Source organism: Lissotriton vulgaris, chromosome 6 (genome assembly GCF_964263255.1).
Source record: "Lissotriton vulgaris chromosome 6, aLisVul1.2, whole genome shotgun sequence".
Taxonomy (NCBI): Eukaryota; Metazoa; Chordata; class Amphibia; order Caudata; family Salamandridae; genus Lissotriton; species Lissotriton vulgaris.
In genome coordinates this window covers 1,880,452,751-1,880,478,136 of record NC_141694.1, presented here as the reverse complement: position 1 = coordinate 1,880,478,136, position 25,386 = coordinate 1,880,452,751, and the positions used below count along the sequence as shown (strand labels likewise).

The following is a 25,386-nucleotide window of genomic DNA, read 5'->3' as shown; positions in this document are numbered from 1 at the left end:
CCAGGTACAAACTCAGAGAGACAAGTCAGAGTGCATGCCCATGAACGTATACACGACCTGAGAAGTACTAGGGGACTCAGGGCTGGTGTGGCAAACACAATCGATCAAATACCTAGGAATCAAGTTTGGTAAGGATTTAAGAACCACCCTGGACCTAAAAGAAAAGAGGAGACTGACAAAGATAAGAGGCCTGCTGGAAAAATGGTCACCCAAATTTATCACCTGGTGGGGAAGAATAGAAATAGGTACCTAGAGGTCAAAACAAATCTGTCACTCAACTGTGGATACAAACCCCAACATCATGCAAACAACACAGTGGGAACAGACAGTGCAGACTGAGTGTGATAATGATTGAGTTAAGACTCAAGGGCATAGGGAAAAATTCCCATCAGAAGCCACACTGTACAGCCCTCTTTCGCATCATTTGGGTACTCCTTGCCCAGGAGGCATAACAAAACAAACCGGCCGGCCAGATGATACCATGACCGTTTGTAAATGTGGATGAAATGTATCAATAGAGGTAGGTTGTTTAGAAATTATCAGTATTAATGTGGCTACTGAAAAAGCAGTGTGAAAACTAAGTGAGAAGTGCGTGGTGAAAAACTTAAAATTGGATACGCTGGGTAGATGTTAGTGATTTATTGTTATCTCCCAGTCTCCCAAATCTAAAAACCAAGTGCAAACACAGATTTGGCATAATATCTGTGATCAGTAGTGGTCAACATGTTTCAGCATATCAATGAAATAGTTTCATGCCTTCATCAGGACCTGTTGTAAAATAACTACTGCTTTTGTGAAAAATAAAAAGATATCACCTGCAATGTCAAGGTTGTATGTTCAACCACATACTATTGCCGCATCATGTTGGAGACACGATATCCACAGGAACGACATGTAGAACACACAACAAACGACAACATTATGTCACATTCAAAAAGGTATTCCCTATTAATGTAGTACATCCTTTCATTTCCCAATGTGTCCAGATCACATAATCTTGGATTTATTCAAAACCACTCACCCATTAGTTGTGGTTGTTGCACTTCACCCCACCTGGCTGCAGCTCAGGTTTAGAGGAGCATCGCTCTAAATCAAAAATTTAAAATAGAGATGACAATCACGGCTTCTTATTTATGTCAATAGGTTTGCGCCGGGAAATTGTGTTGTTATATCCAGTTTCTATGCACACCTTTATAAACCAAATCAGTGATCTTAAAAGTACGGATTATGGTTACAACGTTCATATGTTTATTTTCTCAGAGGACAGTATTCTTTGAATAATAGATCATAAATGCTACTGTCTAGCACTCAATGGGAACATTCGTGACCTTTTAATCGGTACCCCCATTGTAGATGTAGCACATTTAGAATCATATATTGTGTCAATAGGATCGAGCATAATTACACGTTCATATGGCAGACAAGGTTGTAAGTCCCCAGATGCCGCCAAATCCCGCTATTGTGGTTCTGGTCCCAACTTTACTTTATTTATGACAAAATGTGTGCTAAGATATAATCGCCTACACGGAAACATCACAAAGCTTGTGGTTATTCGCCAGAAGCTCGTGTGAGCACTCATACACAGGGCGCTACCTCAGCGTGTTAATTTTCGATAGCGTTAGAGAAACTCTCTCATTTGCGGCATCACTCACCTCTCCGTCGGTGTCTCCCGGCAGTCTTCCAAACTGTCTGGGGGGCGCCGAGCGGTGGGAACGCGCCATATTTAAGTCTAATGTGTCTCATACTCGTGACGTCAGTCACTTGACTCGCGGGCATGACGGGATTTGTAGTTTTTATTATCCCGTTTTTGTAGTATTTACAATTAGTATGAAAACAAAAGGGATTCACTCGATTTATGGTGGTAGACATAGTTTATCATTGGCAACGGCAAATCTAATCACCGTATTCATCAACCTTTATCACGGTAAGTCTATATATTGCTCCAATCACATTGTTCCTATGTATTCAGGATTGATCAATAGACCCCATGATTGTAGTTCTTTTGGGTAATTGTAATTTTCATTCTTAGTTCTCTACGAACACAGGCAATGTCAATAGCCTAAGTTACAACCTCAAATGTTAATGTTTTAATATTTTATCTGAAACAAGGGTGTGCAGTCCGTAATGTTTCAGCACAATATGAAGATGTATATATTGCTCTATATTTTGTATCAGTCCCTCCCAACCCATGGTGAGTCTACTGTTTTGCTAACTTATCAAACAAGACAGATGGACTGAATGTAAACCCAATTACAATTTCAAATGACTATAATTCAATTACGTGTACCTCGTTCGGATAATATTAGAATGTTTGTATATTCAGTATAGAATTATACTAGGACAGTACATTCAGACTGGATAATCATATAATGTTGTCATCCAAGGGTAATCAAGTCGTTCATGATGGCCAAAACATTTCTTAGAGGGACATCCACGGTATCGGCTGATTTAGCCCATCTTTATCGCTGTTAAGCTTGTAGACCCACTTTGGTTCAATTTTGAACAAAAAGCGGCCCACATCTGGACATGAATCAGGTATTAGAGGCTGTTCAAGCACAATCCAATAAAAATCATTTGGACCATGTCCAACCTCAAAAAAATGAGCAGTTAGACGGGTAGCCTGTTTACGACCGCGTACGTGCTCTTGTGTTCCTGTATTCTTGTCCTTATCTTCCTCGTCGTCATGCCAACATACTGTTTCTGGCATGGACAAATTATCAGATAAATGAGGTTTCCGCTATTGCAGTTTGTAAACCTGCGTTGTGCCCAAGGTCTACTTGTACCTATGTCCACGGTTGTGGATTTACAGGTTTGAGGGCACACAGAGCACGCCCCACACAGGTGGTGGCCTTGTACTGGTGGTAAATCCCACAGGGTACCCACCTGTCTGGGTTCTTTGTTCTTTGGGCGTGTATGGACCAATTGGTCCTTTAAGCTCTGTCCTCTCTTGAACGCAAATAAGGGTAAGGGAATCTCATCACCCCCTGTATTCAATATTGACCAGTGTCTTCTGATGATCTTTTGAACTTGATTGGATATAGTGTTAAAGGTATTCACAAAAGTAATACGGTTGGTTTTCTCCTTTGGTGGATGTACTTCAAGAAGGGACTCTCTGTTATTGTTTGATGCCCTCTTCTTGGATTGTAGGATTATCTTCTTCGGATACTTCTTCTCACGGAGTTGTTTCTCCAGATTTTGTGAATGGGCGTTGAATGCTTCTTTGTTGGAACAGTTCCTCTGGACCCTGAGAAACTGCCCAAATGGCATATTGTTTCTCAGGGCCCGCGGGTGACAGCTTTCATAGCTGAGTAAGGCATTCTTCACCATTGGCTTTCGATAAAGCTCAGATTCAAGGCCATTCGCAGTCGCTAGGATTTTTAAATCCAGGAATGCTAGTCCAGTTCTACTGTATTCTACAGTAAATTTCAAATATGCATTCCGGGTGTTCAACCATTGGTGGAATGACAACAGATCTTCTTCAGTCCTGCGCCATATGACTAGTATGTCATCTATATATCACTTCCAAAGGTGAAGCGATAATAGATATGGATTTGTAGATGTTAATACCTCCTATTGCTCGAAGTTGTGTACATATAAATTAGCGAGACTTGGAGCGAAGACACTACCCATACTAGTCCCAGATGTTTGTAGGTAGGTAGTGTCCTCGAACCGAAAGTAGTTGTCCTTCATCGCTATTTCCGCCAACCCCATAATGAATGATACGGGCGTAATTGATTGATGGTCACTTTGTTCCAAAAGGTGGCCCACAACTTCAAGGGTCCAGAACCAATATCAACCCTGGTGGCAAGCAAACCTGTGGATGTATGGACCGTCATATCCCCCACAGATTGGTCCCTTCTGTCCTCCGCAGATGCAACAAGGCCCAGGAATGTTTCCTTTTTTAGAGTTTGGCCCAAGACGGAGCAGGGGCGGGAGGAGACAAGGAACAACACAACAGGTTCACTGGGGCACGACACCACAACCCACGATGGACCTTGGCAGCGGGAAGAAAGTCCCCCAAGAAACGGCAGGGACGAGCAATGCGACAGTCTTGTGATGAATCTAAGCTCGCATGTGCTGTCAGAAGATGAGTCAAGTCTAAACCACTTTATTCGATTTAGTTAAAAATCATAAAAGCATTCTACAATCACAAAGAGAAAAGGGCAATACAAATTCATGAGGAATTACAGAAATCATCGATCAATAGTATTTACATATTCACAGTATAAAAGATGATTAAAAAACATCAATAGTAATTAATTAATTTACAGTATAAAAATACAGTTTAAAAGAGTCAATACTCAGTAAAAAATTTTTGGATATAAACAACATTTCCATTTCAACCTTCTGTACAAAACCCTTATGTTACATTTTTAAGTCTTCTCCTCCTGATCCCAACAGCAGCAACAAGATAATTGGCCACGCTAAACATAGCCAAAGCAGAGTCCAGTAATTGGAGATACAGGAGGGCAGGTTTTGCCTGGTAGAAGGCTCAGCGATCTGCGATGATAACTCCCCCACCTTTGTTGTTAGGTAAGTGATTATACTAGTTGTGTACTTTGGCACCTTCGCTTTAGCTTCGTCTGCCGCTGATGTAACCAATTTGCGCTTACCCATGGAGAGTGGTGATAGGGACGTGGCCCGTCCCGTCCCTGGTCGTCCTTGGACGGCCTTAGACGGCCCGCCCTCTGCCCGGGCTCCGCCCGGCGCTGCCCGCGCGCGTCCGCGTGGCGGAGGTAGCCGTCTCCTTTTGTGCGCCTCCTGTCGCTGTGAACCGGAAGTGGGCGCTGCAGTGGCCCGGGCAAGCTGGGAGTTGTGGTCCGCTCCTCTCCACGGCCGTTAGATGTAGTTTCACGGTGGCGGGGGCGACCACAACGTCAGGGACCCAGCGGCGTCGGAGAAGGGCAGCTCAGCGTGTGGTCACTGGTGGCAGCGTGACCGGTGAGACCCCCGCTCAGCTCCGGGAGCCGTCTCCTTTTGTGCGCCTCCTGTCGCTGTGAACCGGAAGTGGGCGCTGCAGTGGCCCGGGCAAGCTGGGAGTTGTGGTCCGCTCCTCTCCGCGGCCGTTTGATGTAGTTTCACGGCGGCGGGGAAGACCACAACGTCAGGGACCCAGTGGCGTCGGAGAAGGGCAGCTCAGCGTGTGGTCACTGGTGGCAGCGTGACCCCTCCTGTGGCGAGACAAGATTCAGGTGAGACCCCCGCTCAGCTCCGGGAGCCGTCTCCTTTTGTGCACCTCCTGTCGCTGTGAACCGGAAGTGGGCGCTGCAGTGGCCCGGGCAAGCTGGGAGTTGTGGTCCGCTCCTCTCCGCGGCCGTTTGATGTAGTTTCACGGCGGCGGGGGCGACCACAACGTCAGGGACCCATCGGCGTCGGAGAAGGGCAGCTCAGCGTGTGGTCACTGGTGGCAGCGTGACCCCTCCTGTGGCGAGACAGGAGGTGTCAGAAGATGAAGAAAGTCTGTTAAATAAAGGCTTAGGATTTGTAGCAACTCAGAAAGGGGCCCCTTTTGTGGCACAGGTAGAACTAGCTAAGTTCTTTAGAAAGATCAGGCTACATTACTTTTTTCTAAACAATCGAATACTGAAATACGGATTGAGGACAAGAATACCGGATTGAAGAAACACTCAACATTCAATCCATCAAGTATTGGATTACCTGCCAAGGTATTGACATTTGAAGAGGCAGTAGAGAATGATATACATCGTCTCTATCAAACTTAGAACAAGCCCTTCATCAATTTGTCTAGAAAAGAACAGTCGGCTTTACGCTCATAAACTTCAAATGAGAAAATAATAATAAAGCCAGCCGATAAGGGTGGGGCAACTGTCATACTTGATACTGACACTTACAGAAATGTATGTTTGAGGCAACTGAGCGATCGAAAATCATGTCTCCCACTCACGGAGGATCCTACAGAACGACCCAAGACCAAGATCGGGCACATGGTGGAAGAAGCAACCTCTGAAGGCTGGATTACATCACAAGAGGGTCAGTACCTTCTAACCACCCACCGGACAATTCCATATTTTTATTGCCTTCCAAAAGTCTACAAACCTCAAAGACCACCACCGGGGCGGCCTATTATTTCTGGAATCGGTTCCATTTTGGAACCACTCTCTACCTTCGTGGATTATTTTTTTAACCCGATGGTAAAGGCCATGCCAACGTTCCTTCAAGACACTAAGGACGTTTTGAGACTTCTTCCGGAAATACAATATGACATCAATACCGACATCCTTGTATCCTTTGACGTGGAGTCACTGTATACCTCAATTCCCCAAACAGAGACCCTTGAAGTTGTGGGCCACCTTTTGGAACAAAGTGACCATCAATCCATTACGCCCGTATCATTCATCATGGGCTTGGCGGAAATAGCAATGAAGGACAACTACTTTCGGTTTGAGGACACTACCTACCTACAAACATCTGGGACTAGAATGGGTAGTGTCTTCACTCCAAGTCTCGCTAATTTATATGTACACAACTTCGAGCAACAGGAGGTATTAACATCTACAAATCCATATCTATTATCGCTTCACCTTTGGAAGCGATATATAGATGACATACTCGTCATATGGCGCGGGACTGAAGAAGATCTGTTGTCATTCCACCAATGGTTGAACACCCGGAATTCATATTTGAAATTTACTGTAGAATACAGTAGAACTGGACTAGCATTCCTGGATTTAAAAATCCTAGCGACTGCAAATGGTTTTGAACCTGAGCTTTATAGAAAGCCAATGGCGAAGAATGCCTTACTCAGCTATGAAAGCTGTCACCCGCGGGCCCTGAGAAACAATCTGCCGTTTGGCCAGTTTCTCAGGGTCCAGAGGAACTGTTCCAACAAAGAAGCATTCAACACCTATTCAAAAAATCTGGAGAAACAGCTCCGTGAGAAGAAGTATCCGAAGAAGATAATCCTACAATCCAAGAAGAGGGCATCAAACAATAACAGAGAGTCCCTTCTTGAATTACATCCACCAAAGGAGAAAACCAACCGTATTACTTTTGTGAATACCTTTAACATTAGATCCAATCAAGTTCAAAAGATCATCAGAAGACACTGGTCAAAATTATATACAGGGGGTGATGAGATTCCCTTACCCTTATTTGCGTTCAAGAGAGGACAGAGCTTAAAGGACCAATTGGTCCATACACGCCCAAAGAACAAAGAACCCAGACAGGTGGGTACCCTGTGGGATTTACCACCAGTACAAGGCCACCACCCGTGTGGGGCGTGCTCTGTGTGCCCTCAAACCTGTAAATCCATAACCGTGGACATAGGTACAAGTAGACCTTGGGTACAACGCAGGTTTACAAACTGCAATAGCGGAAACCTCATTTATCTGATAATTTGTCCATGCCAGAAACAGTATGTTGGCATGACGACGAGGAAGATAAGGACAAGAATACAGGAACACAAGAGCACGGTAAGCTGTCGTAAACAGGCTACTCGTCTAACTGCTCATTTTTTGGAGGTTGGACATGGTCCAAATGATTTTTATTGGACTGTGCTTGAACAGCCTCTAATACCTGATTCATGTCCAGATGTGGGCCGCTTTTTGTTCAAAATTGAACAAAAGTCGGTCTACAAGCTTAACAGCGATAAAGATGGGCTAAATGAGCCGATACTGTGGATGTCCCTCTGAGAAATGTTTTGGCCATCATGAACAACTTGATTACCCTTGGATGACAACATTATATGATTATCCATTCTGAATGTACTGTCCTGGGATAATTCTATACTGAACATACAAACATTCTAATATTATCCGAACGAGGTACACATAATTGAATTATAGTCATTTGAAATTGCAATTGGGTTTACATTCAGTCCATCTGTCTTGTTTGATAAGTTAGCAAAACAGTAGACTCATAATGGGTTGGGAGGGACTGATACAAAATATAGAGAAATATATATATCTTCATATTGTGCTGAAACATTACTGACTGCACACCCTCGTTTCAGATAAAATATTAAAACATTAACATTTGAGGTTGTAACTTAGGCTATTGACATTGCCTGTGTTCGTAGAGAACTAAGAATGAAAATTACAATTACCCAAAAGAACTACAATCATGGGGTCTATAGATCAATCCTTAATACATAGGAACAATGTGATTGGAGCTATATATAGACTTACAGTAATAAAGGTTGATGAATACGGTGATTACATTTGCCGTTGCCAATGATAAACTATGTCTACCACCATAAATCGAGTGAATCCCTTTTGTTTTCATACTAATTGTAAATACTACAAAAACGGGATAATAAAAACTACACATCCCGTCATGCCCACGAGTCACGTGACTGACGTCACGAGTACGGGACACATTAGATTTAAATATGGCGCGTTCCCACCGCTCGGCGCCCCCCCAGACAGTTTGGTAGTCTGTCGGGAGACACCGACGGAGAGGTGAGTGACGCCGCAAATGAGAGAGTTTCTCTAACGCTATTGAAAATTAACACGCCGAGGTAGCGCCCTGTGTATGAGTGCTCACATGAGCTTCGGGCGAATAACCACAAGCTTTGTGATGTTTGCGTGTAGGCGATTATATCTTAGCACGCATTTTGTCATAAATAAAGTAAAGTAGGGACCAGAACCACAATAGCGGGATTTGGCGGCAACTGGGGACTTACAACCTTGTCTGCCATATGAACGTGTAATTATGCTCGATCCTATTGACACAATATATGATTCTAAATGTGCTACATCTACAATGGGGGTACCGATTAAAAGGTCACGATAGTTCCCATTGAGTGCTGGACAGTAGCATTTATGATCTATTATTCGAAGAATACTGTCCTCTGAGAATATAAACATAAGAACGTTGTAACCATAATCCTATACTTTTAAGATCACTGATTTGGTTTATAAAGGTGCGCATGGAAACTGGATATAACAACACAATTTCCCGGCGCAAACCTATTGACATAAATAAGAAGCCATGATTGTCATCTCTATTTTAACTTTTTGATTTAGAGCGGTGCTCCTCTAAACCTGCGCTGCAGCCAGGTGGGGTGAAGCGCAACAACCACAACTAATGTTGTTTATATCCAAAATTTTTTTACTGAGTATTGACTCTTTTAAACTGTATTTTTATACTGTAAATTAATTAATTACTATTGATGTTTTTTAATCATCTTTTATACTGTGAATATGTAAATACTATTGATCGATGATTTCTGTAATTCCTCATGAATTTGTATTGCCCTTTTCTCTTTGTGATTGTAGAATGCTTTTATGATTTTTAACTAAATCGAATAAAGTGGTTTAGACTTGACTCATCTTCTGACAGCACATGCGAGCTTAGATTCATCACAAGACTGTCGCATTGCTTGTCCCTGCCGTTTCTTGGGGGACTTTCTTCCCGCTGCCAAGGTCCATCGTGGGTTGTGGTGTCGTGCCCCAGTGAACCTGTTGTGTTGTTCCTTGTCTCCTCCCGCCCCTGCTCCGTCTTGGGCCAAACTCTAAAAAAGGAAACATTCCTGGGCCTTGTTGCATCTGCGGAGGACAGAAGGGACCAATCTGTGGGGGATATGACGGTCCATACATCCACAGGTTTGCTTGCCACCAGGGTTGATATTGGTTCTGGACCCTTGAAGTTGTGGGCCACCTTTTGGAACAAAGTGACCATCAATCCATTACGAGCGTATCATTCATCATGGGCTTGGCGGAAATAGCGATGAAGGACAACTACTTTCGGTTTGAGGACACTACCTACCTACAAACATCTGGGACTAGAATGGGTAGTGTCTTCACTCCAAGTCTCGCTAATTTATATGTACACAACTTCGAGCAACAGGAGGTATTAACATCTACAAATCCATATCTATTATCGCTTCACCTTTGGAAGCGATATATAGATGACATACTCGTCATATGGCGCGGGACTGAAGAAGATCTGTTGTCATTCCACCAATGGTTGAACACCCGGAATTCATATTTGAAATTTACTGTAGAATACAGTAGAACTGGACTAGCATTCCTGGATTTAAAAATCCTAGCGACTGCAAATGGTTTTGAACCTGAGCTTTATAGAAAGCCAATGGCGAAGAATGCCGTACTCAGCTATGAAAGCTGTCACCCGCGGGCCCTGAGAAACAATCTGCCGTTTGGCCAGTTTCTCAGGGTCCAGAGGAACTGTTCCAACAAAGAAGCATTCAACACCTATTCAAAAAATCTGGAGAAACAGCTCCGTGAGAAGAAGTATCCGAAGAAGATAATCCTACAATCCAAGAAGAGGGCATCAAACAATAACAGAGAGTCCCTTCTTGAATTACATCCACCAAAGGAGAAAACCAACCGTATTACTTTTGTGAATACCTTTAACATTAGATCCAATCAAGTTCAAAAGATCATCAGAAGACACTGGTCAAAATTATATACAGGGGGTGATGAGATTCCCTTACCCTTATTTGCGTTCAAGAGAGGACAGAGCTTAAAGGACCAATTGGTCCATACACGCCCAAAGAACAAAGAACCCAGACAGGTGGGTACCCTGTGGGATTTACCACCAGTACAAGGCCACCACCCGTGTGGGGCGTGCTCTGTGTGCCCTCAAACCTGTAAATCCATAACCGTGGACATAGGTACAAGTAGACCTTGGGTACAACGCAGGTTTACAAACTGCAATAGCGGAAACCTCATTTATCTGATAATTTGTCCATGCCAGAAACAGTATGTTGGCATGACGACGAGGAAGATAAGGACAAGAATACAGGAACACAAGAGCACGGTAAGCTGTCGTAAACAGGCTACTCGTCTAACTGCTCATTTTTTGGAGGTTGGACATGGTCCAAATGATTTTTATTGGACTGTGCTTGAACAGCCTCTAATACCTGATTCATGTCCAGATGTGGGCCGCTTTTTGTTCAAAATTGAACAAAAGTCGGTCTACAAGCTTAACAGCGATAAAGATGGGCTAAATGAGCCGATACCGTGGATGTCCCTCTGAGAAATGTTTTGGCCATCATGAACAACTTGATTACCCTTGGATGACAACATTATATGATTATCCATTCTGAATGTACTGTCCTGGGATAATTCTATACTGAACATACAAACATTCTAATATTATCCGAACGAGGTACACATAATTGAATTATAGTCATTTGAAATTGCAATTGGGTTTACATTCAGTCCATCTGTCTTGTTTGATAAGTTAGCAAAACAGTAGACTCATAATGGGTTGGGAGGGACTGATACAAAATATAGAGAAATATATACATCTTCATATTGTGCTGAAACATTACTGACTGCACACCCTCGTTTCAGATAAAATATTAAAACATTAACATTTGAGGTTGTAACTTAGGCTATTGACATTGCCTGTGTTCGTAGAGAACTAAGAATGAAAATTACAATTACCCAAAAGAACTACAATCATGGGGTCTATAGATCAATCCTTAATACATAGGAACAATGTGATTGGAGCTATATATAGACTTACAGTAATAAAGGTTGATGAATACGGTGATTACATTTGCCGTTGCCAATGATAAACTATGTCTACCACCATAAATCGAGTGAATCCCTTTTGTTTTCATACTAATTGTAAATACTACAAAAACGGGATAATAAAAACTACACATCCCGTCATGCCCACGAGTCACGTGACTGACGTCACGAGTACGGGACACATTAGATTTAAATATGGCGCGTTCCCACCGCTCGGCGCCCCCCCAGACAGTTTGGTAGTCTGTCGGGAGACACCGACGGAGAGGTGAGTGACGCCGCAAATGAGAGAGTTTCTCTAACGCTATTGAAAATTAACACGCCGAGGTAGCGCCCTGTGTATGAGTGCTCACATGAGCTTCGGGCGAATAACCACAAGCTTTGTGATGTTTGCGTGTAGGCGATTATATCTTAGCACGCATTTTGTCATAAATAAAGTAAAGTAGGGACCAGAACCACAATAGCGGGATTTGGCGGCAACTGGGGACTTACAACCTTGTCTGCCATATGAACGTGTAATTATGCTCGATCCTATTGACACAATATATGATTCTAAATGTGCTACATCTACAATGGGGGTACCGATTAAAAGGTCACGATAGTTCCCATTGAGTGCTGGACAGTAGCATTTATGATCTATTATTCGAAGAATACTGTCCTCTGAGAATATAAACATAAGAACGTTGTAACCATAATCCTATACTTTTAAGATCACTGATTTGGTTTATAAAGGTGCGCATGGAAACTGGATATAACAACACAATTTCCCGGCGCAAACCTATTGACATAAATAAGAAGCCTCGATTGTCATCTCTATTTTAACTTTTTGATTTAGAGCGGTGCTCCTCTAAACCTGCGCTGCAGCCAGGTGGGGTGAAGCGCAACAACCACAACTAATGGGTGAGTGGTTTTGAATAAATCCAAGATTATGTGATCTGGACACATTGGGAAATGAAAGGATGTACTACATTAATAAGGAATACCTTTTTGAATGTGACATAATGTTGTCGTTTGTGTTTGTTCTACATGTCGTTCCTGTGGATGTCGTGTCTCCAACATGATGCGGCAATAGTATGTGGTTGAACATACAACCTGGACATTGCAGGTGATATCTTTTTATATTTCATAAAAGCAGTAGTTATTTTACAACGGGTCCTGATGAAGGCATGAAACTATTTCATTGATATGCTGAAACATGTTGACCACTACTGATCACAGATATTATGTCAAATCTGTGTTTGCACTTGGTTTTTAGATTTGGGAGACTGGGAGATAACAATAAATCACTAACATCTACCCAGCGTATCCAATTTTGAGTTTTTCACCACTCACTTCTCACTTTCTTTTCACACTGCTTTTTTCAGTAGCCACATTAATACTGATAATTTCTAAATAACCTACCTCTATTGATACATTTCATCCACATTTACAAACGGTCATGGTAACATCTGGCCGGCCGGTTTGTTTTGTTATGCCTCCTGGGCAAGGAGTACCCAAATGATGCGAAAGAGGGCGGTACAGTGTGGCTTCTGATGGGAATTTTTCCCTATGCCCTTGAGTCTTAACTCAATCATTATCACACTCAGTCCGCACTGTCTGTTCCCCCTGTGTTGTTTGTATGGTGTTGGGGTTTGTATCCACAGTTGAATGACAGATTTGTTTTGACCTCTAGGTACCCTTTGTGTGATGAGTTATATTGTTTTGGGGCATGTACCTAGTGTGGGTCATTAAAGTCGCCCTTGGACTCTTCGATTAATTGGTTTGGTTCATGAAGAATAGAAATAGTCAAAATGATGGCTATACCTATAGTTAACTACCTGGCCAGTATGCTCCCCCTAGCAATAACCAACGACTTCCACAGGAGAATAGACCAGGCACTGAACAAATTCATCTGGAGGGACAAAAAACCCAGAATAGCCCTCCAAAAACTTAGACTGAGGAAAGAACTAGGAGGCCTTAAGGTGGCAGATCTAAGAACATTTCAGACAGCCTGCATAGCCAGACAAGGGTAGCACTGGGTAATCCAAAACCAGAAATACACACCAACGTGGCTAGCCCTAGAAAAAGCCATCCTAGACAATTCAGACCCCCTAACCCTCCTCACAGCCAACAAACAGTCACTAAAAGGGAACCCAATATTCAAGATAACAAGAACTGCCCTCCTTAAGGTAGATCAGAAACTAGAGGTAAGCCTAAAAAACTGGAAGTGGGAGGCACTATGGGCTAACCCGAAAATAAGATACAGATGGAAACCCCTTGAAATAAACACGTGGAGTACACTAGGCCTCTCATATCCAGCACACCTAGAAGAGGAAGGCAAACCGCTCACTTTTAACACCATAAAGGGTAGGTTCGGCCTTCCAGAGGCGGAACTATACAACTTCCTGACCATTAAAATAGCGATCACAAAAGTGAACCTAAGCAGTGTTACCCCATCAATTTTCCAACTCATTGAAAACCTAAACAAAACGGGTCACCACATATCACACATATATAAACTCCTCCGCCCAACGACCTCAAAACTCAACGAAAAAAATAAACGGTACTGGGAAAACCAGATAGGCCGCACTCTCACAGAGCAGGAACCAATGACCATGTGGGCCTTCCCCACGCAAAATATAATTTCACCAGTACTAGCGCAAACTAAATTTTGGTTACTACACCAAGCACACTGGACCCCAGCAAAGCTGGCGAAACTGAGCCTAAGAAAGAATAGCCAGTGCTGGAACTGCAACAAGGCAACAGGGGACCTAGCCCATCTAATCTTCCAGTGTAGCGAGGTCAAGACATTCTGGGACAAAGTGTTCGACTTCACCAACCAGACACTAGGCTGCACCCTCAAAAGCGAGTTCTGCACCCTAACAACAGCACACCTCAACACCGACATCAACACACAACAAGACAGAAACCTTCTAGACTTCCTCCTAACTAGTGCCACAAAGATTATACTGGCCAAATGGAAAAACACCTTCAAGGCCACCTTTAAAGGGTGGATAAACTGGATTATATTCTTAATAGGTGCCGACAACACAGCACCAAGATAAACACCCTGGAAGAAACCCAACAGACAGATGTGGTCATCACTAGACAAGGCGCTAGTCCCATTCAAACCACCGTAGTCAAAATAAACTACGAGATAGAAACATGATGTTGTACGCCGATCTTCAACCACCTGCCAACAACTATATGTTACTTGTCTACGAACTAGCTTAGAGCCAACAAAGGAAGTTCATCGTAGTGTATACACTGTACTGTCAGCCCGAGGGGACTTGGAACCAACCGCCCAAAAGAGGAAAACAACACATAGATTATTCATTTGTCTATGGTATACAATGTACAGGTGCAGTGATCTATGCGCCAGAAATAGTATATGTGTTTTTATTTTTGTGTGTACCGTGTCTATGAAAATATAATAAAAATATATTTAAAAAAAATAAAATAAAATATAAATCTCTACAGAAAATGATTTTCTTTGGAGCTGGATGGTGCATCATCTCCACACGTGTAGTCCTCACTCCTTGCTCACTCCATGAGTGCACTTAGGGGAAATTCTTTGCTCCCCAAATTTTAGTCAAGAAAATGGAGATGACCGGATGAGGCTCGGTTATCAAAAGAGTCAAAGGTCAGCAGTGAAGCCAATTATTTGAAACTAGTAATGAGTTTTTAATTAATTTTTATGAAATAAACTACATTGACTCACCTTGTCCATCAGATTCTGTGTAGCATTCAAGATGTAGTTCTGTCATTCTCATCACCCATTATTCCTTCATTTTTCCCCAAACCACGTTTTTGCGAATTTACACAATGCTTCATTTATGTGTAGGAAAAACTGATGCAGAAGTGGACTGCTGCTCCAGCACATTTTTTAACAACAGCACCAGGATTTCAAAATGTAAACTACTTCATGGTGGTTTGCTGACGTCTATTTTCCAGGAATCAAAGTTTTACCCACTTTACCAAATCCATTATTTTCTGAAGATGCAGACAGGCAGATGGTGTTTCCTCAGATGCCAAGCTCTGATACACTGAGGCACTTTATAGCCGAATGTGCTTTTCTCTCCAGGATTACTCATATAAGAGTCTGATCAATGAAGAACATTTTAGGGTCATGTATATGTTGATGGCATGTGTGAGAAAATGTTTTATATTGTGAAACCAGCTCTAGCCCAGGTTCATATTCTAAGGATATAAGGGGTGAAAAATCACGCGTTGCAGTAACGTGTTTATGAGGAAAAAAGGGCGAGGCAACCGGACTAATGACAATGGAAATATGATGAATGCAAGTCATTGTAAAAGACCGGTTCCTGGCAGTGGGGCACTGGGCGTGAGGTGAATTGATGGATGTAGTCTCTATGTTTGAGAAATCGTAACACCACCTCCATTGGGACTTTTCCTGTAATGCATATGAAATACATTTGGGTATTATACTAGAACTGTAAAATATGGTACACACCTAAAACCTAGATGGTTCCATCATCCATTTCAGATTAAAATGTAAACTTTTAATTTGTGCACTTAAGCTGTAGTCAATTCTGTACTTTGTTTTCTCTCTCCATTATTTGCAGCGTTGGCCATTGTTGGACAGCATTAGAGGTCATGTCCTATTTTAAGAACATGGGGGCATATTACCAAGGGCCTTATCGCCGCTTTAGCAGGAATTTTTCCAGCTAAAGCGGCGATAATTTTATTGCCCTATTACCTAGCTGTTGCTAACACCAGTTAGCGACAGCTAGTAGGAGATAGCGATCATCTCGGGGCCCACTTTGCATATGCCCCTAACATTGCAATCTCCTATTACCTACTTTTGGAAATATTCGCGCTAAGCGCGAATATCTCCAAAAGCTAACGCCTGCCCAGAGCAGTTCCTAGCCATGTTATCCAAAGGTAGATGGATAACATGGCTAAGAGCATTAGCTCGGTAATGCATGAATATCGCTGACTTTTCAGCAATATTCATGCATTTCGGCCGATTTTTATCGCTTAGGAGATAAACCTTGATAATAGCAAGGTTTCTAAGCGATAAGAATAGGCGAAGCACGGCGATATATTTATAGCCGCTAACCAAGCTAAGCGATAATTATTGCTTATTCTTGGTAATATGCTCCATGATGCTCCATAGAAGACATACTCTATTTAAAGCACAAAACACTTTCTTGTATTAGAAGACATCATGCATGCCAATACATAGAAACTAGAGAGAATACATAAACAAAACACTGTTCATTGGCCTCTGAAACAACAGTGCACAGCAACGCTAGTGCTTCTAACACCTTTATAACACCACAATATGATTATATGTCCCTGTGTCCAAATTACAATATATTGCAAATCACTTATGTTCTGTATGGGAGGAATGTGATACCTTGTTTACCATGCATGCTACATTTAGTGTAACAATATGAATGATATATCTTGTTTCAGAAATTGATGGCAACCAAACCAGAATCTGATGTTCCATCTGCTATTGACAAATTGCTGTCCTACATGTGGGATGCACATGAGGCATCAATTGACTCTGTACTTCCAAGATGCAAGAACAGGTAATATGTAGTTCATTTGTACAAACCACCTATATGCTTCATGTCATAAATAACCTATTATCAAACACGGCATGAGACAAGAGGACACATATGGGACTATTCACAAAGGTAAGCTTACACAATAGTAACTCTACATGTATAAGTTTACTCCTACACTTCTGAGCAACTTTACTACTTTTGCTAGTCACCATTTCCAGGGATGAAGGCACTAAAATATGTAGATATACATCTCCACAACCATCAAAATGAAAGGGGTGAGGTCAGGAAAACATCAAATGCAACTGTAAAGTAACTACCAATAGTGTCATAATTAAACCCGGGCATAAAACTCCTCTCTGTTTGCGGAGTTTGCAGACTTCAGCAAGTCCATGTTCCGGGGAGAAAGAAGAGTTACCATTAAATTAAGCATTCTCCAATGGAGTGGTATTTTTTTGGGATTGGGGCCCTTGAAATGTCTTTTCCCGCGTGCTGGAGTGACTTGCTAGGCGTTCGCGATTGACCACGAGATTTTCAAGGGCATTTGCAGGCACCAAAAGATTTCCTAGCTAGCCGCATGCTTGAGCAAGAGTTTGCAGGCACCAACATGTCATTCTGGCACGCCAGCGACTTTTGGCTTATGTTTCTCTCCTGGAGAAGCATCAAATTCGTCCCGAACTGATGATTTGGAGTAAAACATCTCCTATAATTGACATTTGGAGTTGTTTTTTTGCGCAAGGAGTCCTTTTTTATAACCTTTTTCCCAACTGGAAGGAAGTACCCCAGATTCTCCGACTTCCTGCTCCTGTACAGCAGCCTCCTCATAGTGTGTCGTCCCTCTCCTGGTCACTTCACATTTAGAATGAGTGCTGGAAGGATCGCTCTTTGTGTCTGCTGCATATACCATTGGATTTAATGACTTTGTGTTTGACATTTCGCAAGTAAGTTGAATACAGGTGTTGTTTGTTTGATTAGGGCCATGCATCTGGATTTATTTGATCTTTTAATGGATTTATAAAATGTATTGTAGTGGGTGGCTTGTTTCAGTAAGGTCTAGTGATTAATTTGTGTTTCATTTTTCTTCTTTTGTAAAGCAAAAATGTTGCGCAGTTTACTATATTTTCTCAATGTTTTTTCAATACATTTGCAACATTGATTCAATTCACGATGTGGCCTAGTCTGCCAATTGACCTTTTAGCCAGTAGGCCCAGTGCTTGTCATGGGTGCATGAAACATCTGTTTCTGTGATGTCTGTTGAATTTGAAATAGCATTTAGGCCATGGATGGATTTGGATTGAAATACAAAATGTGTAATTTTTTTGTGGTATTTCTTATTTTTTCCCCTGAAAACAGTGTATAGGGCTAGGTGGGGGAGCCCTGTTAATTTTTGTTTTTAGCATTGCTGAAGTAATGATGTGGTCTCTGTTTTACCATGCCTCCTTTGTCTCGCCAGTGTGTGTGTTCAAATCAAAACAAGTAAACCAATTATACCTGGCCCACCCCTCTCCCTAGCCCTAACAGATGTCCAAAGTAAGCTTAATGAAGAAATAAATAAGAAAACCTCCAAAATGCCCAAACTTCCACATTCCCACCTATTCCCCAACAAGTCCCACCTACCAAACAAAAGATTTAAAAAGGGGCAAGAGAGGCCTAGCGCCGGGCTTGGAGCTTTCTCTCCAATATGTTGAAATGCTCCTCCATCTTGGCTTCCAAGCACACCATCCTCTGGAGCATATGGCGCTGGAAGGCTCTAAAGAGTCATTATGGGGGGGGGGCAGCAGTGGTGGAACGGCGGTGGGCGACTTCTTGACCATGGCAACTGACTACCAGAGGCACTGGGCCCTAGCTGAGGCCCAGGGCATTTGACGCTGTAGCTGCTGCCGCATCCTCCTCCTCGGCCACCATCCTATTGTATTTGGCACTCATGGCCTCCAGCTTCCTTTGCTGGATCCTGGTTACTATCGCCTGCCTGTTGGGTTGTTGTGATGCTTGATTGGCAGTAGTAGCTATATCAAGGAAGAAAAAAGACAAAATGTAACCAATACTCTTAGCAAAACAGTAACACATAAAAGTATATAGTGGGACGGTAGCACTAGCAGTACATACCATTTCCTGGTATCCCTGATTCCTAGGGATGTTCAATTTTAATGTGATTACAGTTTCAGGCATTAAGAACTATGGGGTAAATATGTATTCTTCTCTCTCATTTTGAGCTAAATTACTGTAGGCATTCCAGCTCAGCTTGCGCCCTAGATAGACATACTAGTGTTTCATTACTTTGTTACTATCTGCAGGTGGGGCAGCTGTCCTAGACAATTATCGATTTTCCTATCATGGCCATGCTCAATTAAATGCCTCAATGTTACCCTCACTACAACAAGGCAGATGAATAGTTAGTATGAATGATATACGTCATGTGAGATACTACTAACTGATTATAAAGAAGTCAATTATGCAGACAGACATCCTCATATCTGCACATGGGAAAAGCTATGCACTACAGTACAGGGAAAGGATTAAGAACCATGATATTGTATTTGACACCTTCATTACAGATTATCCCATCCACAAAATGCAAAGTCACCAACTCTTTATCCCCACTTTACTCCCTGGATTCCCTCCATCACCACATCTGACATTACTTGTTCCCAACAAAAGCAATTTGCTTGGCAGTAAGGAAAATATTTATTAACTTGATTAAAAGCAGGTAAGTCAGAGGGAATAGGCTGTATAGGTAGATGGTTCACTGATAATTTCATCAAGTACCTAAGCCTTTGTTAGTCGTGAGTCACTATGTTAGACAATTGTTGAAAGGGAAAAACTTGAACTGACATAATACGTTATGGAAGCAATAATAAAATAGGTCACGTGGCCAGAGGAAAGTGGCGCATGAAAATAATGTATATTTTTAAATTTTATGGAAGGCTGGGACAAAACAAGGAAGTTAGGAAAGGACTCAAATTATTTATGTACTAGGAAGTGAATGAGTGGGCACTTGGAGTGAAGGGAAACACAACTATTTATTTTTCACATTGTCATTAAATTTGTAAAGCGGCCTACTCATTAAATGAGGCAGAGGTGCATTGCACAGCCAACTATGCAAGCGGCCCATGTGATCATGCAGCGGATAGGTCACCCATAGGTCACCCATGGCAGTCACTGTTGAAATGAATGAAGGGACTCGGAGGGAGGCGATGATGATGATGATGACCACCTCAACCCTTTGAATCAAAAACCTTGATAAAAAACATAACATTCCTTGTTTACTCTTCTTCCAAAGGATTTTCCCATTCATCATTGCATTGTTCTTCTTGTATTTTTTATTCTTCACCCTTGGCTTTGCTACTCAGTCACTGGTTAAGTTTAATATTTACTCCATCCAATCTTCACCTATGATTACCATCCATCCCTATATCCATCCATCCAAACATGGCTCTCACTCTCATCAAACCTTTCACCAACAAATATTTGTCATTTAACACATGTGTCCTCGCTTTGACCTATCAAACCCCCAGAGGATTCCTTTCTCCAATACACTTTCACCCACCCAGGCAGGCATACTTTACCCTTTCATCTATCCTTAACAAACCCATGTATCCTATCAGCCACCTATAGTATATGCATCCTTTCACCTACTCATCCTTCTCTTCCAGTAATATTACATTTCACCTGTCCTTCCTTCTTCTGTCTTTTTTCACTTTCCCATCAATCTATCAAGATCTGACTCTTCACAAAACTTTCTTTGCTGAGTTGAAGGTTAAAAAGGCCATTAGTTACTCAACTTCCACTGTATTTGCTAAGTAAAGAGGAGTGTCTTCGACTGTTCACAAGACTTAACAGTTCATTGTACACACTTGCCGCAAGTATATACATTGTCAATTAGCAAGAATTACAACTTACCACTCCTCCACTGCGGCTGGCTCACTCTCTACAACTGTCGCATTTGCTTCCTGGATAGAGATTCCATTCCCTCTGTCCCCAGCACTTGTTCGGTGCGGCTAGGAAAAACATTAGACATTTTTTAGATTCCAGACATGCCTCTCCTACCATATTTTTGAGAGCAAAACACCACACATATCACTACATTTTAGATACAGACAGTAGCTTAAGTATCTTCTATCAAAAATATCAGGTTGGGCATTTTGTTGGTGGCAATTTTTTAAAAGCCTCTCAAGAAGACTACCTGTAAAGAACTGGAGTGGCTAGAGCTACTGATGAATCTGAGTTATCAAAAATAAATAAGATTGGCCAACTGGACAGACATAAGGTCTTCTCGGTTGGCAAATGCAATGGGGCCATCCTCCTCCTCCTCCTCATACTTCCTTCCAGCCATGGTGGACAGTAATCAGTTCATCATCAATTGCTGCTAATAATAGTAGGCCAAGGTAAGAAGAAGCTACAACTCTGGGGTGTCTAAAATGATAATGGCCACTCTCTCGTTTTACTGACTGAGCAATGAAGACATGAGAAAGTACAAGAAAGCCTTCTCATCCCAACAAACTGACTGAAAACCCATAAGAAAGGAAGCTAGGGACAAACTAGTACAGACAGAGACAGTTTGAGGTAATATACAGACAGCAGAAACATAAAATAAGTAAATAGGATAATGCAGAGATAACCAGAATTTAGAAGTGGATAGATTGAAAAGGATTTGGAAAAAAATACAATTAGGAAATGGGTAAAAATAAATAGTTCAAAATAAGGGGTGGTAAAAGTTAGGGAAATGAATACTAATATTTACAATAGGAGGACCTAATGGGGTCAGCAGAGCCATTGGACGAGGAGCAATCTTAGGAGCAGCTCCAGCTCCCATGCCCGCCACATATGACCTTTTCTTGCATCTGGATGCTGACATAAGACATCATTAAAGAGACAAACAATGATTGGTGGTAAATAAATATTAAATAATCCCTCTATAAAGATTTTTTGACAGGAAATGGCAGTTGCAATAAGATTGACCTTAACCAAAACGGATTGACTTGTAGTCGAGATAAGTATCGAGGTCGTGGACTGTCCTATCTTTATCCACATTTCCTAGACCTTCCTAGCTTGCCTGTTCCAAAGACTTTGGAATAACTTGCACCAAATGATGTTTGCTTCTAAGTTCTTTAATCTCATTGCCATCATTCACAACCACCTTTGACGGGCCAATTAACTAAGTCTGCATTTTGTCTTTAAATGCCTACATTCGGAACGTTTTTTGGAGTATGACAGAGTGTTGAATCAGGCCAAGCATATAGCGTTGCTATGGTGGTTCATTATGAGTGATGAGTGTAGTATGATGTGGAGGCTTTGTGCGTGGTCCGTCAGGGTGTGGGGTTTCGGAGGGTGGGGTCCATCAGGAGTTGTTCCATTAGGAAGGGGTGGAGCCAAGTATGAGGACTTCTATTTTCTTTTCAACACACAAAAGAACCAGCTCCGCTGTAAACAGGCGTAGAAGCGCACTGGGAGAAAACTCGGTCCTTCCAGTGGGAACCCAATGATGAAGCATGTCACCACTAGGTGGTGAGGGAGAGTTCTTCTTTTTACAACTAACTTTTGTGGGGTTTTTTTTTACCAGGCTCCACGTTTTCCCTCTTTTGGACTTTCATTGGAGGTGTCATACTATTTTCACTCTTTCGTTGTTAATTAATACTGATACTAGGGGTAAAAGAGTGAGTATTTATACCCTGACTGTCTTGTTGTTTGAAGTACTGCAGAGGATTTCTTCAGGAGTGGGTTGACTTATACATGTTTCCAGTCATCTGGGAATGTGCAGGTTTGAAGGGAGCAGTTGATAGTCCGGCATAATTTGGATGCGATTGCTGTGGTATCTCTTTGGAAGATGTGAGGTCAGCAGGGGTCTATGGGTGCTCTGAAGTGGATGCTCTTCATGGTCTTAAGGTATCTTCATTCATGAGTGGGGTCCTAGTGGGTGGTGTGTCTGGGGAGGAGCTATGGAGCAGTCCAGAGGTCTTGGTTATTAAAGTTGTTATAGATCATCTTAATCCTGATGTAACAAAAGTGCGGTCTGTTGCACAGGACTTGGGAGAGTCGGACGTCTGTTGTTTTGCTACAGAGTTTGGGAAACTCCTTGATGATGGAGAAGAGTTCTTTGTTGTTATGAGCACTGGTGAGGATTCTCTATTGGAGGGATTTCTTCTTTGTGGATTTGATGAGTTGGTGGTGTGCTGTGGTCGCTGCTCTGTAGGCGGTGCGTGTTTCTGAGGTTTTGTTGTTCCTCCATGTCTTTTTGAGTCATTGGCAGAAGTGTTGGGATTCTTGGAGTGCAGAGGCACACCAGTTTGCTTTTTTGATGTCGTCCTGTGGCTTTCTTGAGGGGCGCGAGCTTGTCAGTGCAGTTCGTGATTCAGTAGTTGAGGTTATGCGCTGCGGTATTAGCGTATGGTGTAGTCAGTGGTGGGGTGCTGATGAGGGCAGAGGTGAGCTGGTCTTCGATGACTTTGTTCCAGCTACTATGGGGGAGGCAGTGGGCGTGGTTGTGTATAGTGTTTTTTTTTAAGGAGAAGTGGATGCAGTGGCGTTCTGTCCAGAGGAGTTCTATAGTATGGCTGTAAGAGACGATGTTTCCTTATGCTAAGTTGGGGCTATGTAGTGGGTGCTTTTGTGAACGATGGCGATGCCTCCTCCTGGGTCAATAGGGCGGTCATTCTGCAGGATCTTGTATTCGTCGGGAATGGTGGTGGCAATGTCAGTCATGGAGTTCGCATTGGGCCAGGTTTCTGTGAGGAAGGTGATGTGTGGGGTCCCAGATTTCTATTGTGTTCTTGTATAGGGAGTGCACATAGAGGAGGATGCAGTTGAGTGGTTTGTGAGTGGTAAAGTTTTGAATGCTGGGGGCTGCTGCTGGGGTCCGGAGATGGGTGAAGGTGCAGCAACAGTGTAGACAGGAGAACGGGCCTTGGGTGTTGCTCAGCATTGAAAGCTGACAGTTGTTACCTCGTCTGGGGCTGAGAGTGTGGAGGGTGCTGGAGATGTAGCAGAGGCAGGTTGGAGGACCAGAGTCCCCGGTGCTGGTTGTGGTTGGGTCATGGACGAGCGCAGACAGGCTTGCCATTGGCATACCAGTGGCACGCAGGAAGCACCGCCTCACAGCGGCCGCAATTAAGTACAGATCAGGGGAGGGCAGGTCAGCTGCAAGGTGGCAAAAACACACTGGATGGGGGGCATGAGGCAGCAGCAGCGAGGTAAAAGCATGGAAACAAAGCGGCACAGGAATAGGAAAGAGAGAGAAATAGAAGGAAAGGCAACAGAGAGAGAAGGAGGAGAAAAAAAGAGGCAAGAGGGGCAGAGCAGAGTGCTCTCCCACTAGACCAACAGGAGTGAGGTGCAGGCAGGAGCCTGCGGGTGGAGGAGGGCTTTAAAAACCCTGCAATTGAGCTCAGGGGTCAACACTTAGTGTTGAAGATGTGTGAGGGAGAGCAGTCACACTGACCACGTCAGTAGTCTGGCTCTTCTTTCCATGCAGTGGCTACCACTAAGAAAGGATCAGGGGAGGGCGGGTCAGCTGGGAGGCGGGAAGGACACAGTGAGAGAAAGTTATAGCTAGAAAGCAATTTTTTTTTTTAACAACTGTGTTCCTAACTAAATACCCAGAAATTTCTTAGATATAGACATGTATAGAACAGGCACTCTAACATAACATGATAAACAGAAAATGCTTATGTTAGTCAATATGTTTATTTATTTATTAAAACAGTTTTTTCGTTCTTTTTATCTTTTTTCTCAATTTTTATATAGTTGATATTGAAGTGAATTAAAAAGTAAATTGATTATGTTCTAGGAATCCAAATAATTGTGACACATGAATGAATTCATATACAAACATAAATATATACAAATCTTCTAAGATAGACGAGAAACGTTGACTCAGGCAGTGCGGCAGAAGTCTACAACGCGCGCTTCGGCAAACATGCCTTCATCAGGTAGCCGTCCACTACTCAAAAACGAGATGAGGGTTGGCGATATAATGTGGTTTCTGCTCAGTCAAGGTATCACAATAAGAATGACGTATTCAATTTAAAAACCAGAAGGTATTATTCGGGAAGTTTAATTTCACAGATAGTGTCCTCGGATTCCCGGTAGGGTCACACAACCGTATATTGTGGATTATCTATAAACGGTGGCAACGAATATTCTTCGTAAGGCGGTCCCAGATTAAGCGTGGAGCCAGCTAAGCGGTTACAGTGATGAGTAGATTTCAAGCGGTCAAAATATATTATCTGCTTTTTAGATGTAGTTGAGAAGTTTATTAATTGTCCCCACGTCTTACATATTAACTGGATCGTTTCACATTGTGAGTTCGATGATATTTTCCTTAAATAAAGCGATAGATGATGTATGTGGTGTTTCGTATCGGTGCTGCTGGCTCCAGAGGGCGTCAATGGAAAAAGATGAGAACGGCGGGA

The 25,386-nt window shown here is 42.5% G+C and overlaps 1 protein-coding gene across 1 annotated transcript in view; it reads left to right on the top strand.

The window, feature by feature from the left end:
• Positions 1–25,386, top strand: part of LOC147709751 (protein LEG1 homolog) — a 117,660-nt gene that overhangs the window by 80,819 nt on the left and 11,455 nt on the right. Inside the window, exon 4 of the mRNA XM_086928217.1 lies at positions 16,884–17,002. Within this exon, the coding sequence (XP_086784343.1) occupies positions 16,884–17,002 (119 nt within the window). The remainder of the gene's footprint in view (positions 1–16,883; positions 17,003–25,386) is intronic.